Source organism: Catharus ustulatus, chromosome 2 (assembly GCF_009819885.2).
Source record: "Catharus ustulatus isolate bCatUst1 chromosome 2, bCatUst1.pri.v2, whole genome shotgun sequence".
Lineage (NCBI taxonomy): Eukaryota > Metazoa > Chordata > Aves > Passeriformes > Turdidae > Catharus > Catharus ustulatus.
Genome location: NC_046222.1, coordinates 81,813,459 through 81,832,172, shown reverse-complemented (window position 1 = coordinate 81,832,172; position 18,714 = coordinate 81,813,459). Strand labels below are relative to the sequence as shown.

At 39.1% G+C, this 18,714-nt stretch overlaps 1 protein-coding gene across 1 annotated transcript in view; it reads right to left on the bottom strand.

Moving 5' to 3' along the window:
• Nucleotides 1-18,714, bottom strand: part of GPC6 (glypican 6) — a 753,126-nt gene that overhangs the window by 329,196 nt on the left and 405,216 nt on the right. Inside the window, exon 3 of the mRNA XM_042778993.1 lies at nt 14,205-14,596. Within this exon, the coding sequence (XP_042634927.1) occupies nt 14,205-14,596 (392 nt within the window). The remainder of the gene's footprint in view (nt 1-14,204; nt 14,597-18,714) is intronic.

Below are 18,714 nucleotides of genomic sequence, written 5' to 3'. Positions count from 1 at the left end.
TAATTTAAAAATGTGAACTAGAAGTTCATTTGGAAATTTAAAAAAATCACAAGTAGAATGCACAGGTGTGTTTTCTACAGTTGTGCAAAAAGGAAAGGAAAGAATTTAGGACTTCTGTGACAAATGGAAAACACCTAAGGCAATTTCCATCTTTGCATTTAGGAGAAATTTTCTTAAATTCATGGGATGTCCACATTATTGAGCAGTTTTATCTTGGACTAGTTAAAGCCCAGTCCATGAATGAAATGGCCTCCAGTGGCTCTCTGTTCCCTCTCCTTTGCTGGTGAGAGAATGTTCACTCTTGAACATGACTGAACATGCACAAGATGTGATTTCCCCTAAAGATTCCTAATTTTCTGCAGAGATCATAGAAACAGTATCAGGTCACTCTATTTTTAACTTAGTTACCTCAGATAAGTACTGATCCTGGGTGATATGAATTTCTGGCTATTAAATATTATGCTTGATCTTCACTTCGAAGAACATCTCTCCTCTAGTTTTTCCCCATCAAGTTTTATGTTTCTTAGCAATTTCTCAACTCATACAATACTCTCTGAATAAGCCCTTAACTTTTCCTACTAATAAACAAACTTAAAAGCATTTTCATCTGCCAAAACTTCCATTCTTCTCCACCCTTGTCCATTTGCCACTTTCACATTAAACATAGCATTACATTTGAGTATCTTAGAGCATTTAGGAAACATTTTACTTCTGAGGCTTTTTGAATCATGCTACAGATACATTTAGGTGAAAATATAATAGTGAAAAATGGTTCCATTAGAATGCATTTGTTTGTTTTTACTGTTTTTATAGGATGTCTACTTGACATCAAAGTATAATTGAGTCCTTAGTCACTGATGAAATTGAGCAAGAAAGTGTGACTATGAACAATGCTTCAGCTTTGATCCAAAAAGGCAAAAATAAGGCTACAAAATACAAAACCTACATAGTACAGGAAACCTAGAGTAATTTTCTGTATTTGTTGACTGTATTTTTTCCTCTCTATTGAGATTATCTTTAAAAATACTGGACTGAGTAGTGCTTTCTGTGATCTATGTATAAATATATAAACATTTCATGATATATATATATCTAAATACCTATCAGGTGATAATAACACAGCCATTACAAGCTCAAATAGCAGCATTTGTATGCCATTACCTGCAGTTAGTTTGGGTGCTCATAGGCTGGGATGCACTTCAGTCCCCTCTTTCTATTAGTATTTTGAAATACATTTGATCATAAGCACGGGTGAGTGAACCTCAACAGCTACGAGTTTGTGCAAAGAAAGATCATCCAGTTCACCTCTCCTACAACAAGCACAAGGACAGCAAGTTCTCCCACTACTTTAGCTCCCAACATGACACCTGGGAATCTGTACGTGTATGTGTGTGTGTGTGCATATAAAGGAATGTGAAGACCAGACAAGAGAAAGAAGTGCTGAAATGGATTATCACTTGATTAGGCAGCAAGCTCAACAACTCTGTAAAAATCTAACATTCCCTTGGCAGGTACTTACTCCTCCCACTAAGGACCAATACACAGTCACCAGGAAAATACTTTTGATAGTGAAAATAAAATATTCCAATACATCTAGTTAACGTGTTTCTTTCTTCTGCTAAGTGACAATCTCTTCCATGTCATATCTTAGTTGGCAGCAAGCAAAACTTACTGCTTTACATAACCCACTGCGTAAGTTCTACCTCACAACATCAGCATTATTAATACAATATATCTGTCAAGGCTTATTAATTTCTTTTGTGTGTGTGTGTGTGTGTGTGTGTAATGATAGAATCATAGACTTGTTAAGGTTGGAAAAGATCTTTGATATATTTTACTCCAAACATTAAATTAACACTGCCAAATCCACCAGTAAACCATGTGCCTGAATGCCACATCTACGTGTGGTGTCTGAACCACTTCCCTAAGCAGCCTTTCTCAATACTTGACAACCCTCTCCATCAAGAAGCTTTTTCCTAATATCCAATCTAAACTTTCTCTTGTGCAACTTAAGGACATTTCCTCTCATCCCATTGCTTCTCACTTGAAAAGAGACTGATTCCCACCTGGCTACTCTCTCTTTTCAGGTGGTTGCAGAGCGATCAGGTCTCCCCTGAACCTCCTTTTCTCCAGTCTAAACAACCCCAACTCCCTCAGCTGCTCCTCACAGGACTTTGCTCCAGACCCTCCCCAGCTTCATTGCCCTTCTCTGGACTTGCTCCAGCACCTCAGTGTCTTCTTTGTAGTGAGGCTCCCAAACTGGACACAGTACCCAAGGTGTGGCCTCAGCACTGCCAAGTACAGAGGCACAATCACTGCCCTGGTCCTGCTGATACAGGCAATATTGCAAGGATGCCATTGGCCTTCTTGGCCACCTGGGCACACTGCCAGCCCATATTCAGTTCACTGGCAACCGCAGGAATTGCCCTTACTAACTGTGAACACTGTGCTCCCCCTGTTTGGGGCATGGTCCTTGTGGCAGGTAAGGCTATAAGCTTCAGAAATGTATTAAACTTCTATGGTATGTTAAACTAAAATATCACATGTGTGAAATTCCACTCATGATGACTTTATGCAAATTATACTACATACCAATAGTTTATAAACATTTTATCTATGTTTGCATGTAGTGCTGTTCTTAGGCCTTTAAATGGTCATTTCTTGACTGAAAATCTCTTATTCTACCCACATTTCCTCAGCAATGTTTCCACCAGCAAGTTCTTCAATCTCCCTGTAGAGACCTTTGCCTTAAAATCTTTGTTTTCTACCTGATTTTCTATAAATCTGAACAATCAGACCCTAATCAAGTTCACATTGAAGTCAATGGCTAAGGTACTTTTTACTGATTCAGTCAAAAGGAGTGAAAGTAGAAGGAAGAGCAGGAGGCACACACTGAATCTTAAATAGAGAATAGACTTTTGCATATAAAAATATGCATTCTAGGAATATATGCATGTTCACAGTTCTTCAGTACTAGTCTAAGCGCAGAAGACATTTCTTTCAAAAGCAGTTTTAGGAAATCAAACTGAAAATATAATATGGCCATTGGATGCTTTCTTTGGGGTCAGGATAACACTAAGACAGTTGAGCCATTTTGGTATTAGTATTTCACTGTTTGGGTCCCTAGTCCTCTGCCTCTTTTCTTATTTTGAATAAAATTTATTGTACAAATTATTATTGTGTATTTGTAATATTTTTTGGTATATTTTTGTAACTATATGGAAGAAAAAGCATTTGCATAGTGGTAGAGACTGGTAGCCAGTTTCCTCTGGAGCTTTGGAGACTGCAGGATATAAATAAATCTGCAATCATTCTTCACCCACAATTTTAGCTCCAATTAAGGTGAAAAACTGAATTGCATTAATTTCCATTTGGCATGCTCTATCATTGTTTTAGATGTTGATCAGCCACTACTTATTCAAAGAAAATGTCAGAGCAAATTCAAAACCAACACTCAGTTTGGAGTAAAAGTGATTTTTTCCCGATTCATGCTATCCTTTCCTCAGTAGCACACAAAATTAAATAGCTATTTCGAATAAACAGTGGATTGAATGACACTCTAATGTTAATATAATCAGGTAAAGCCAGCAACAACAAAATATAGATTTAGCCTGAAGAAACCAGACTAATAAATAGTCTAACAGTCTAACAGTCCTTTCACTGACTAGGAAATAGGCAGGTATAAAAGGCATTATGGCCAAATCCAATCTAATTCCCATAGAAGACCTTGGACCTAAAAGAAGATGGCCATTGAGCTGAGCAGCTTTTCCATATGTGTTTCCATGGCTCCTAGGCTTGAGCTGGTGTGAATTAATGCAGCTGGGGTGCCACAGACCAAAGCAGGTCAATTATTGCATTCCCCAGACAAAGACGACTGGGCACTTAGATCCACATGTATTCACTTTTTTGGGGACGTCTGAAAAACAGGGTACATTAACACCTGACTTGGTGTTCCATAACATCAACAGAGAGTGGTGATGCTCCTGAATCAGCAAATTGCTGGAGGGAAGAAGAACACATTTGTCATTTCTCACTTTCTGGTACTTAAACACTAAAGGCTACTTTTGTGAAATTCAGATAATATCTTTGGCTGCTCAGGCTTCTCTCTACCAATTAGATGCATAAAACCTCAATTTGAAATAGGACAATTAGATTAGTGTCTTCTCTGTGGAGAGAGCTGCTGATGGTTCTGCATAAGAACTAAGTATGCAGAGAGCTTACTCAGGAAATGTGAATTAGAGTGCACTAGCTTTGTCAGCTTGCCAGAGATTGCCTGATACACACTCGCTTCTGGATCCACAGATAATGCCAACACATGAACATGAATGAAAGAACTGTGGGATGAAGAACACAACAGGCAAGTGTGGATGCAATTCTGTTGCTGATTGACACTAAAGATCACATAAGTGGGGGTTAAGTGGAAAGTCCGTATGTACTTCCTGAAGAAATCCAACAATTTCTTCACTTGTGTATTTATGCAAAATTGCTAAACCTTCTAAATTCAAGGACCAGAAGTCAGACTTGCACAGTATTTGGACAGTCCAGAATATCAAAACATCACTGTCAGTTTTTAAAGTAAAAAACTTTTTCAAGGATTAGAAAGTTGTTTGCAGGCTAAAACTGCCCTGACGTGTTGGGCGACTGCAAAATCTTTTACACCAGTAGGCAAAGGATGCCAAAGCATTATGAAGGACAAGCAGGCATGTCTTGCATTAAAATCCTCACTCTATATTCTTGTTTTCTGCTCTTGGCCACTTAAAGGTGAGAGGTGTTCATGTGAGATCAGCTAAATCCTCTCATCTTATTCAAAGCTCTTTTCCCCCTCAGTTTGATCTACTAATTTTAATTTTTACTAGAGAATTAAATTCTTCTTAAGGGCTTAAAAATAAAACAAAAGGAGAAGGAGGAAAAAGAGAAGAAGCAAGAGCAATGATTTTCTTAAACATGTGGACTGAAGGAAAATGACGTTTTATCTTTTCCAGAAAATATTATGGAAAACACTCAGCAAGTTTGTGTCATAAAATCTCCCATAAGAAGCAGACATTGGAGTATGTTGGAGTATGTGCATAAGTTCAAAATTTTACAGATGACCAGAATTATTTTCCTGACAATTAAGTTGTTCATTTTGTATTCCTATGTTCACACCATCTTTTTTTTTTTTTTTTTTTTTTTTTTTTTTTTTTTTTTTGTCTGAGTTATATTTTGAGATGCAAGACTTAAGCCAATTGTAATTGACTCCTGAATAACTGAGAATCGAGCTTAGGTCCACATTGTTGATTTCAGACTTAATTATCTGAAAGTCTCAAAGAAATTTGACTTCTTCACTATTTTGCTGATGACTTTGTTGACTGCAACACTTAAGCAGATATGAATTTAAATTGCAGTTAGTATTCCTGATGCATGTTAGGTAAATCAGATAGTTTCTTGCTAAGTTTTGCCATAGAAAACTAAAGGCCAAATAACCTATTAGAATTTGTTTACTGCGTCTGGCTCACATGAGAAGTAAAATTAATTGCTTTTCTCAAATCATGATTGAAAAACAGTGCTTCCATAGGCTGTCTTTGAAACAGAATTAAGACAGTCCGTAAAAAGAGTCATTCTAAAAATTCAGCAGGTTGTAAGATGATCTAGATCTCCTTTCATTGCTTAACCTTCAGAGTTTTTAATCTCCTTCTTATTTCCATTTGATTCCTCTGAATTTTCTTTCACTCTCCTGTGCTAAAACAGCAAAAATGTAAAGCCTGCTGTAAGATTAATTACAGAACTTCTAAATATAGTGGGGTCAGCAAGCTCCTAGATGAATTTTGTTTCTTCATCATTATTTTTATCATGACTTGACCATATATCATGATATGCATTAGGATGCATCCTTTTTTTACTAGCAATGCCTCTGACAAAGTTTTAATTTTTTTCTTAGTATATTTTCTTCAGATACCATATCAACATCTTTTGTAGGTGATAAACACATCCAATGTGAGAATTTTGAAGGTTGTGTGTAAAGTGTGCATTTCAGCAATCCTGCAAAATACCTGGATTAAAAGAATTAATTTTCTAATGGGTCATGACAGTGTTTAATAATGTTGTTAAACTAAAATACTCTCATTAGAGTTCTTAATTTATAGTTAGAAGTTTAATGAAAGCTGAACTAAATTGTATTTGCTATGCAGTAGGCATTGAGCAAAATCTCAAACAGAAACTGAGCAAAAGAACTGCAATCAGAAGATCTCTGTTTATGAATGATACAAAAAATTCAAAAAGACAGGACTGCTTCACATTCTGAGATGTGATGTGGCACACAGTAGGAATAAACCCAAACAGCAAACCTAGCTAGAGGGACACTCAGCAAGACTGACTGTCTTACTGAGCAACATGACTCAGTTAAACTTGGGTTATTATGTTCAATACCAAGGTAGCTGAATGATATTTAAACACCTATGAAATGGAGAGGCCAGGCTGGATTATATCTGACAATTCTCACAGGTAGGAGATACAGCAGAGCTTTTGCAGACCTCTTACTGCCTTTTTCCTTTTGTTGAAGCTGCTGTTTCATTTTAGGCCTTTTCTCCTGAACTGCTCTTCTGTAACATCTGATGATTCCAGTGCACACAAAGTGGAAAATAGATCAGTGCACCTGCAGTATGTCTGGGATATCTGGAAGGCATCTGTTTTATTTCCCCATGAAATGTGTGCAATTAACTAGATCAGTTTATGTGCCTTTTCTTTCCAAAAAAAAAGGAGGAATGATATTCAGCACAGCTGAAGAACCTCAATTCCAAGTACACTTCCCAAAAAGATCTCAAGTGTGGATACAATTCACCTCTGCTTTTGTGACACAGACACAAAGCTCTGAAACTTCCCTGGCTGGATAATCCTTGGACTCACCACGTGAGGAACATCAAGGGAGAGGAAGAGGAAAAAAGAATGTAGCTCCATTCGTGTCACAGTGTGATCCAGTTCTTGTAAATATATGTTAACTCAATGAAAACTCAAAGAGCTAATGACTGAAAAAAAACCTCAAAACAACAGACAGAGATGTCATCATAAAAGCTATTCTTGTTCAGCTGGGCTGTTCCTAAGACAGCAGTTTGAACTGAGGATTAAAGTTTGCTGAAAACCATAGTCTTTTAAAATTTCGTTTACCTCTGTGGCTTTAACAAGCCAAATCTCTTCAGCTAATGAAGCTAAAATATACAGGGCACATAGCTCTTTATCTGTCATACCCTACAAATCACATTTTCCAGGCTTAAAGTACAATTTGTTTTGGCTTTTAATTACCTGACTTATCACCATGTCATATTCCCTCCCCCCTGCAATCATTACATTCTGAATCACTGTGTCATTCAATATTGGCCTTTATTTATGCCTCTCACAAAATGTTGAATGTTTATTTATAAACCATGAAAAGCAGAGTTTGTAAGAATATTGATTCACCATATTAGAAAAGCAGTGGCCTGGCATTCTGCAAGTAGAAGTAATCACAAGCAATTACTAGAGACTGCTTTTCACTACTAATCTTAGGTTTAACCTTATAATTGTATTACTGAATTTATTTCACTTTGCTCATATATCACCAGGTTCCTAATAAGAAGTCTGATATTAACATAATTTAATAATATTCAGGGGATGAATGGTTTTAATTGGTTTAAAAAGAAGGAGATATATAGCCTATGCCATACAATGAGAAAAGTATTGTAACAACCTCTTTTTATTTTGTAATAAATGATAATTAATATTTAAATGCATTAATGAAATAAGTTCTTAGTGGCTAGGCCACAAATCTTTGATGTTTATGCCACTAACAAAATCACTAACTGCTCTTAATGATGCCCCTGAGCTAAGCTTCACTTTACTCCTGGTATAAAAACTACTTTGGTTGCTGGTAGCATGAATTTTCAAGTGTGAAAGTCAAAGCCAAGCTCAGAACAATTCTTGTCCTTATCCCAGTACACAACGGGAAGAAAGTGCTCAAATTCAGACAACCCCCCCACACAAAACTGCTAAACTTAGAGAAAAGTAAAACTAGCAAATAAATAAACCCCTAGATCTCCATAAATAAAAGTGTTCTGAATCTGATCTCGCTGTTCCTAGTGAGGCAGGTTTAATGCAAGAGGCAATGCAAGTGTAGCTTTCTGCCTGGGATGGAGTCAGAGCTTGGGCAGCACTGGGGTAATGGCTGTGCTCATGAAACAGAAAAAAATGTGGGGATTTTTTGTTTGTTTATGTTGTTTGTTTGTTTCTGGTTTTGTTTTTGTTTTCTCTTTCCTGTTCTCTATAATACACTTTCCATTATAAGTGTATGGAAAGAAAATATTTCCATGAAATATTTCTTTTGGTTGGAATGTTGACCTGATGGGATAACACCCATGGTAGAGTATTGCCCTTCCCAACTAGTACAATATTTTTGGCAATATTGAAATACCCTTAGCTTCACTCAGTCTTTCCTTGGGAGCTGGTTCTGTTTTACACATGCCATGCCATGTTGGGTTCAGAATTCTTCCTATTTAATGAAAAAAAGAAATCCCATTACAATTAGCTTTATAATTTTTGTAATTCAACTTTTAATATATTTGGGAAAAGTATTTCAGTAATCACATGCTCCTGGAAATCCTGGACCCTCCTGTTCAAAAATTTTAATTCCCCATGTGTTTTTCTGATTGTACATTCTGCCACTCAGTGACAGTTCAAAGAGATTATTACAATAACTGAGAATGCTTTGTTTAGCGAGAATAACTTAGCATTATTTTCTCACAGTGTCCAGAGCTCAGACATAGTAAAAGATGAACATTAAAAGTATGCATATGTCTTTTCTATCACATTATTGGTAATCACAGCTAAGAGCAACTTCAGAAACATTTTCAGCAGCTTCTCCAGCTTAACATTAGATACTAAACCACAGCTTGTTAGGAAGGCTTGGGTGGGTTTTTTTTTTGCTTTTGTTTAGCTTATCTATTTATTTTATCTAGGAAAAATGTTGATAACAAGTAAATTTAAGAACAACAGCATGTTAATATGCTATATTTTTACAAAGGAACAGGGAAGGGCAGAACTGTATTTGTATTTTTTTTTTTACCAAAGGGTATCAAAACAGAAAAGCCAGATTTTTAGAACCTAACTAAGTACTGAAAAAACAGGTAGTAGAAAATTTAACTAATTATTTCTGAAACTGTAGTTCAAAATGTCCATAAACATCTACTACCTAGCTAGAGAAAGCACACTGCTCCTACACATTAAGAAGCTCTGCTCCTATACTGACCTTTAAACTACTGCTACTGAGGTAAAATCAACCAAACAGACCTTTGACATATCCAAAATGGCAGTTTTGATGTTGTATATTGAATATTATATATTGAAGCTGCATCAGGGCAAGTTCAGATCGGACATCAGGAAAAGGTTCTTCACTGAGAGGGTGGCTGGTAACTGGAACAGTCTCCCCAGGAAAGAGGTCATGGAACCAAGCTTGTCAGAGTTCAAGGAGCATCTGGATAAAGCTTTTAGTCATATGGTTTATTTTTAGTTAGTCTTGAAAGCAGCAGGGAGTTGGATTCGATGATCTTTACAGGGCCCTTTCAATTTGAGATATTTTAGGAATTCTTCTATATTAATGAATAAATTCATTTAAATTAATTTTCTCACGTTAAGAAATAATTACTATTTGCTCATATGCCTATACAACTTTCTAGAAAATATATAGAATTTAGCAAGTTGGTCCATTCAGGCTAGTGGAAATATACTGCACTGAGTGGTGATTTAAGCAGCATAGCAACATACCACTGACAAATTTAATGCATTAGAAGGAGAAATAAAAAGATTTTAAAATCTCTGAAGATTAAAAATTGTAATTAGACCTAGAGATCATGAAAATACTGTTCAACTAAAACAGTGTAATAAAACGTCAGGCAGATGGAAGCAACTATGTCTGCTTGCAACTGAAATATAACATTAGAAAAAATTACAAAAATAAGATGCTCTAACCACCCTCTCTCCCCATTTATATAAGTGTGATTTATTAAATTATGATCTCACTGACAAGCAAATTGCTAAACTGCAAAATTCTATTGTAAGAGGAAAATGTTTGCAATATGTGTTGCCTACTTTGATTGTGCTTGAGTGCACACTGCATAAAAAAAAAAGGAAGTGTAGCTCCTTTGCAAGGAATACACCAACTGCATTGTTTTCAGACATTACAGCCTCTCTAAGGGAAAATCTTTAGAAAGGATATGTCCTTGACATTAGAGAGGCAACAAATCCTTTGTGTGTGACCCCCCAACTCCTCTACAGAAATGGTCCAGAAGACAATGAGAGAGTGAAGGCCTGAAAGAAATGTTGTTTTCCAACTTTTGCATTAGTCATGCTCTTTCTCATGGTGTTTAAGGTGTAGGCTCAACATTTTTCTGTCAATGGTGGTTCAGTGAAACAATGGGTCCACAAACAGAAAGCAAAAAAATCTTTTAGCTTGTGATGTTGCAGGTAGAAGATTCCCCTCTGTTCCCAGCCAGTGCAGAGAATGGACAAAGGATTTTATAGAAGAACTGTAATAGTTCTTCCTTTCATTTTCTTTCTTTATTAGTTTCTCTTGACTTACCCAGATGTGGCATCCTTATCACAGAATCTCTCAATATTAGAGTACAATGAGAAAGAAATCTGTACTGAATTTGGATGACTTTCAAAATAGCAACAAAAGATGTTTACCTCCCTCATTTTTGTCTACAGTTATGTGCTGACGCTAAGAAATGGTTGTACTCTCTTAAAATTACATTTAAAGAAAATGATTTGTCATTTGTAGATAACCAGCATACAAGTCCACAGTTGTGGTATGAAAACAAAAAATTCTTTCTCAGAATAATCACAGCCTTTCCACAGGACAGTTATTAATCTGGAATATTTGGTGCCACTTGGGGTTCTTCATATCTGCTTCACCAGGCTGCATGTAACACAAAGTCCCTGAGGCCAGCAATTGTTTTGCATATGTTGTGGATATGAATACAGCCACCGAGATTTTAATAATGAAGAGAGTCATGCCATCAAAGCATATTCTACATATAAGCAAAAATGTTGATTTTATTACAGTAATTTCACGACTATAAGGCACACCATTTTGACTAAAATTTTCCCCTGAACCCCGTAAGTGCGAGCCACAACAGTCCCCAGCCGAGCAGAGCCCATCCTGCGGCGGCATCAGGCCAGCACCGGGCCAGGGCAAGCCCGACGGCATCGGGGCAGCGGCTGTGCGGGAGAGGGAAAGGGCAGCAGCACAGCCCGGGTGGGGGGCAAAGCCGCCGGCATTGGGGCAGCGGCGGCGCGGGGCGAGCCTGCCGGCATTGGGTCACCTGGAGCGCCAGGGAACTCCCGGAACAGCGGGGCCCCGGGGACGCTGCACAGAGCAGCAGTGGTCATAGCCCAGCCCTTGGGACACTGCACGGAGCGGCGGCGAGCATGCCCTGGCCCCGGGGACGCTGCACGGAGCGGCGGCAGGCATAGCCCAGCCCCGCCGGGTACAGGTGGGCCCAGGGGCCAATGGCTGCCGGGTTGAGGCGAGGCCTCGGCCAGCAACCGCACGGGGGGGGAGCTGGGGGCGGAGCCTCACTGCAAAAAAAGAAGTGTGCCTTATAGTCCGGTGCACCTTATGTGATCTACAAAGTTGCAAAATTTACCGACTCCTGGGGTGTGCGCCTTATAGTCCGGTGTGCCTTATGGTGGTGAAATTGCTGTAATTTTTTAATAGGATCACAAGAAAATGATCCTAATGAAATATGATCAGCAGGTCACCTGTACTCTGCTCTCAGAAGACCCCACTTCGATCAATAAATTCAGCTCTGGAATTCTCAGCATCACAGGAAAGATGTGGACCTGTTATACTGGGCCCAGAAGACAACCACAAAAATGGTCAGAGGGCTGGAGCATCTCTCTTATGAAGACATGAGGGATTTGGGATTGTTCAGCCGGGAGAAGAGAAGGTCCAGCAAGATCTTATTAGCAACCTTCTAGTACTTAAAGGCATTTATAAGAAATATGGGGATGGAATTTTTGAGGGCCTGCCATGATAGGACAAGAAAAAATGCTTCAACTCATGCCCATCAAAAAACCCAACCATGCCCCACTATGAAGAGCTCTGCTGCATTTCTTGAATGACCTCCCTAGAGCCACCAGGAGCAACTGCTAATTGCCCCTGAAGTAGCCTCTTCTCCAGAATGAAGAAGCCCCAGTCCCACAGGCTCTCCTCTGAGGACAAGTAATCCAGTCCAGATCATGAAGTCTAATAAAGTATCACTATGTGTCTATGAAGACGCTGTTGTGTCTTGCACCACTCACTGAAACCTTTTAACGATGATTTCAAGTGTTTCTTTCATGTTGAAAGAAAAAAAACCCCAAAAAACAACAGAAACACTATTAAGCTGCTGTTATCATCTTCAAGTGACACTATGAAAAGACCCACTGTATGATTGCAGACCTACCAGCTCTCCTTATAGGATCATAGGATCATTTAGTGATCTTGTTATAAACCCTTTCCTTGAAAGGGCTTATGTATCCAAAGCCCAGAGGCTGAGAGGAAAACATTTCCAGGATATGTGAGAGAGGAGACACCTGCACATTCTGTACAGTCATATACATACATGGGGACATGACATCTCAGCAGACAATCCAAACCTTAATCTGTGAGGGATTCACAAATTACGCATCTATTACATGAATTACATAGCTTACTCTGTACAGTCTGATCCAGCAAGACCTAATGCCTGCTGACAACAGTGACATCAGAGCTCTGTACTTTCACTTAAAACCTGACCCATAGGGACATCATTGCTCTTCAGAGGAAATCCAGGGCTGCAGATATATGCATTCTGCATGCTTGCAGGCTAAAAAGCTGCATCTGCCCCCAGCTAGATGGGGAAGCCCAGGATTTCACAACGATACCCTGCCACCATTCAGAAAAACTACAAGAACACACAGTGTCAGAAATCAAAGAAAAGCAACCTGAAGCTTCCTGAAGCTCAGGAAGGCACTTGGAGGAAGAGCCTTTTGTTCTAGCTGACTCATCCACTGAATTTTAAGTGCAAAATTACCTTTTTCTCCCATGCAGTCTCCTATACATAAAATCAGGCTCTCTCTTCCTGACTACATGTCTGGCTCCACGGCTTCTCAACATGTAATTGCAAAATATCACATAATAGAGGTTAAGAAAAAGTTTAAAAGCCCCATCTCATTGAGTGCTTGAGTCTACTGTGCTATATATCTGCTCCACCTCACCTTCTGACTGTGATTTAAGTAAAGCAAATTAGACAGTCCTCTTGAGGCAGAGATGTGGCTTAGGCTTGTAAATGTGAGAAAGTATTGGATGGGCCAAGCATCCAAATCACTCATGTACTTATTGTTCAGAAGTGAGTATTTGAGCATTTCACAGTGGATCTCATGAGAGTATTTCAGAATTCAAATTCCAAATACACTACGAGGACTGTGAAATAACGAGATCACAGAGCAAGTATCTAGCTGGAACACCAATTCAGAAAAACCCACTTGGTTTTGAAATACTGTATGAGAGAAAGTCATTCAGACACATTTGTGACACCCAGATGGGTTATTTTTGTGTATGTTTTTTTCTTTAATGATGTGAAGCCCACAAGGATTATAATTGTCATAAATATTTGCACAGATAAATAATTAAAACTAAAACAAATGTGAACCAAACCATCCTTTGGGAAAGCTCAAGCTCCAGAGGTGTCACTGTTTGTCTGTTTTCTCATCAGAAACCTGAGTAGACATTTCTAAAAAAAAATCCATCACCCAGCTGCATGATGAATGAATGCTGTGAGGGCTGTACTTTCCCAATGAGCAGCAGAATAAATTTGCTCAAAACATTTAAATTCTGATCTAATCCTGATCTTTTATATATGTAGACAGTTTTGAATTACAAATGACAATCAGGACCATGCTATAACATTGATGTATATTGGTATTTCACTGTGTCCTAAGCACAGAGAAATGCTTTCCAGTCAGTATTGCCTTAATATCCGAGAAGGAATTGAAAACAACTGTTGCCCCTATTTATGAACTTAGGCTGGCTAGATTGGTAGACATAAAAACCAAACAAACACACCTCCTTATACTGAAAAAAAAAAAAACACAAAAGAAAGAACATAGGCAGATTTCAATTGCCTGGAAAGTTGAGAACAAATTCAAGCTAAAAATATTAAAAATAATTACATTACCTTGGATACTCTGTTTGCAACCTCTCTGCCTACTGTCAGCCCCTGAACAAAGGTGCGTGCAGCAATGAAAGCTCTGGTCACTTGAACCTTCAGCTTCCTGGGCACATCTCCAAACGGCTTCAGCTGGTCTGTGTACTTGCTCACACACTCCAGGTAGTCCTCACTGAAATGGTACTGGGGGTTTATAAGCTGGAACATCCGCTCCAGCAGCCGAGCCCAGAAGTCGTTCAGCATTTCCTCTAAGTTCACGTTGCCTCCTGTGTAGTAGCGCTTCAGCTCAGCAAAGAGGTCCTGGAACACCTCGGAGTTCTGCATGTACAGCATGCCGTAAGTCCGCACAAACATGTCATTTAAGGATCGTTCTGCATTCTCCAGGAGTTCTCGGAAAAACTCTGTGGGGAAAGCAAGCAGGTATTAAGGACCATAATTGTAAGGTATGAAGGGTCTTCTTATTGCATTCCTAAATCATCATAATTTGTCTTAATAGGTTTTTACCACAGCTTCACTTCACTAGTGAAATTCATCATTTGAATAGGAAATACAGTAATTTCACGAATACAAGCCGCAGTAATTAGACAAAAATTTTGGTGGAAACCCGGAAGTGTGGCTAATATTTAGGTGCGGCTAATCTATGAACAAAAATGTGATATCTGCCCTTACCTAGTATCATACCAGTCCAGTCCCGAGCCGAAACAGTTTGTAATCCATGGTTTCCCGTTGTTCCGACGATGAACCAATCAGAGAACAGCTTATTGCCTGCCTGTGGATGGCAGCGTTACTGAGGGGCGGGGTTGTTATTGGGGTGAGTTACCTCGGCAGTTCAATAAAAGTGTGTGATATTTCTCTGTACTTTTTAAAGTGTTTTCAGTCTTGTGCGGCTACGGGGCTGGCTGGGCTCGCAGGGAGAGGGCTGGGGGAGCCTCTCTCCCCGCAGGGAGAGGGATGAAGCGGGCGATCGGCTCGCAGGGAGAGGGCTGGGGGAGCCGCTCAGCCCGCAGGGAGAGGGGTAGAACGGCCACTCAGCTCGCAGGGAGAGGGCTAAAACGGCCGCTCGCCCTGCGGGGCTGCGAGGGCTACAACGGCCGCTCACCCCGCGGGGCTGTGAGGGCTACAACGGCCGCTCCCCCCGCGGGGCTGTGAGGGCCAGAGCGGCCGCTCCTGTGCCAGCACGGAGATGTGGCTCCGCTCGGAGCTCAGCTGCCTGCCCGCGTGGCTGAGCGGCTGTTTAAAGGCAACGCGGATCCATTGGGAATGCTCGCAAAATGACCACACTATTGTTCCTGTCTTTTTCGGCTTGTAAATAAAGGGTGTGTCTTTTTTCACTTGGAAACAATGTTTCCGAGGTCGGCAGTAAGCCAGTAAGCCCCGGCGATCCCGCGATTGTGTTACTAAATGACGACTTTGTGAAAGTTCGCAGTGAACTAAAGCGCGGCTAATATTCCGGGTGCGGCTTATTTATTGACAAAGACATCAATGTTGCCAACACACCGGATATGCGACTTATACTCCGTGCGGCTTGTATTCGTGAATTTACTGTAGCTTTATTTATAAATAAAGAAAAATACAGTATAAACTGAATTCCCTATCAAGATGTAGAACCTACAACACTGAGCAGAAAGACCCATTTAAAAGGAAAGTTCCACTTCCTCGTATACTATTTGAACATACCAATCCCTGTCCCTCCACAGCCATTATACTAAATCTTCTAAGCTAATTGTAAAATCACTATTATGATGATTTAGCTGAAAAATTTATGATCTTAGAATTTAGATTCCACTTTAATCGAGTCCTTACAATGTAGAAGCAAACCATGAAAATAAATCTGAATATTTATTTGCATATATTCTTGAAGAGAACTTGAAAGAGACTTGAGTGGAAATGAGAAGGATCCTTCTTAAAAGTGTCACATGTCTACGTAATGGTAAAATAGGTTAGCATTTTCGGTGATTTTTTTACTCTACTGAAAAACAGTACTACAACCCTCCACCAGTCATGTCACAACCATCCTACTTATTCCAGTCTATTCTAGTTGTTTATCTTGGAAATGCAAGCATTAAGGTTTTCTTGAAAGGATTTCAGACAACTGCTTTGGTGCCTTTTATTTACTGAAGACTAAACCATAAAATATTTCTAAATTTTGGCTTGTGGAAATTATTCTTACTTGAAACTGAGCCTATGGTATGAAGCAGAAATAATGTAATCATCTCTTCTGTTCAGATTTTAAATTGCAATATGATACTTAGGATTTCCCAAAAATTCTCAGCATGTACAACAGTTCTTTAAACCCAGCTGACCGAAGCAGGCATAGTATCTCCAGCCTTTCAGAAGATCTCATCTTTTTACAGCGCTTGCTGTCAAATTCTTAAACCACCTTTGAAAAAGAGTCCTATAACTGCTGTGGCTTGTAAATGAGGCATTACAGACAGCAAGGCAGAGATGGCAAAACCTTTGACAAAAAGTGTATTTGCTGCAACTATATGATTTGCAGTGAGGCAGGAGTTATCACACACCAAGTGTGGGATACCATATTCTTAATTTGTGGTCATTGCCCATAGACACATCTGTGCGTGCTAACTGCAAGGATGTGCTGACTTCTCACACTCTTGGCTAATATTAAGATGTGAATACTCTTAACACAGGGTCCTTCTATGGCTACAGTGACTTATAAAAATGCAGAACCACTGCAGTGCTAGAGACAGGACAGAAATTAAGACTAAGTAAGAGAAAATCTATACTAAATTTGAGGGCTCGCAACTGTGATCAGGTGAAAGCAGAATCCACTGAACACTGTGGGCCAGTCTGCAAAAACTCAGTAAGAAAAGAATCTCTTATTTTTGACAGAAGTTGTACAGAGCTGCAGCCTTTGATCTCCCAGGTAACTGATAAGGGGTTATTATGAAAATATATGCACAGAACACTGAGAACATACTTCCTACATCAAAGCATTTATTAAAGGCAAAATATAGTCTAATAAATATATCAGTGTCTAAACTGTCATTAAAACTACAGCTCTTCATAAGGAATAAATCACACTTTGAAAAGGATATGCTTTTGCCAAAATAAAAAAAAAAGCAGAAAAAAAGAGGAAAAAAAAGCAAAAAAAAAAAAGCATCCACAATACATTCTTTGTTGCCAAATATTATAATTTAATGTCCACAACATATAGGCTTCTGTTTAAGAGAAAAGTGAAACAAAGCCGGTTTTCACTGCTAGCCCTGATCTAGTGGTGTCTTTGACATCTAAATCACCATGATTAGTATTTTGTACATTCAGCATTTCTTCTTCTAGAAATAATGCACCCTGACTGCATTGCTGAATACATCTAATTCTCTAGTCACACAATCCAGGAAGCAAAAAGATGGCAAAGAACTTGAGGCTCAAATATAAATTTGTTCTTAGGCTGGAGCCAGGTTTTCCCACCTGTGCAATTGAAAGACAACAGGGAAAGACAGTCACAAAAACAGTGAATGCAGGCCCCCCAACTTCTTTCCCATAAGCCTATAGATGCTGGGAGGCTGCCATAAACAACTCACATGCTGGCTCTTCACAATCCATAGCTACTGGGAATCCTACTCTTTATCTTAAAGGATCATGCCACTGCACATGTCAGTCACAGCAAAGCTTAACTGAGTTTGCTGACAGCTCCTCTTGTCTGAGATTATTAGCTTGCTCTTTCTTTGCGTGGGTGTATTATTTAGCAGTCTCCCAGTCAGCTCGTTGGAAGCCAACCAAACTTTTCAGGGAGGGGTATATATTTGTTCTCTGTTAGTACAGCATCCAGCACAATGCGATCCGTGCTGGTCACAACTTTATTTATACTGAGGTACAAACACGGTACAAGCTTAAATTTCATGCTAGTCCCAAATGTGACGCCATACATATTGATACTGTAGGAAAGCTAATGTCCTGTAAACAGCAGAATATTTATTCAATTTTTAATCTTCTTACAGGTCTCTAGTCTTTGAGAGCTACTGCTAAAGGTAGATTATTCCATTAAAAAGTTGGAGTGTTAGTCTTGTGTACACTTTGACACAAAAGACAGTTAGTTAAGAGAGCTATCTGCATCAGTAACCTCATGCAGGATCAGAATAATAAATGAACAGCAACTACAAAATTGGATATCTTTTTGGTTCCAGATAGAAAGAGATCTCACACATTGTGCTAATTTCCCAATCAGCTCCCATCCAGCACAATGAATGCTGCTGTAAAGGATTGCTTGCTGTTTTAGTTTGCAAATCTCCCATATATCAAGAAGGTAGTCTGTTTTGCAATGCTTATGTGCAGAAACTGCATCCTGGCATAACTGAGCACTGGTTCACTTACATCAGTAGAAACAGTATGTGCTTCTTCAAAGGTTGAATTTTGTCATGGTCTTCACAGTAAAGTAAAAATTTTATGTTCATTGCATAGATGATATTTCATCAACTTGCAGGTAGTTTTTGAAAAATAATGTAATTTTTCAGCTTCAAGTAAAAGAATGAAGATGAGACAGACATTAGTCATGTTGCTT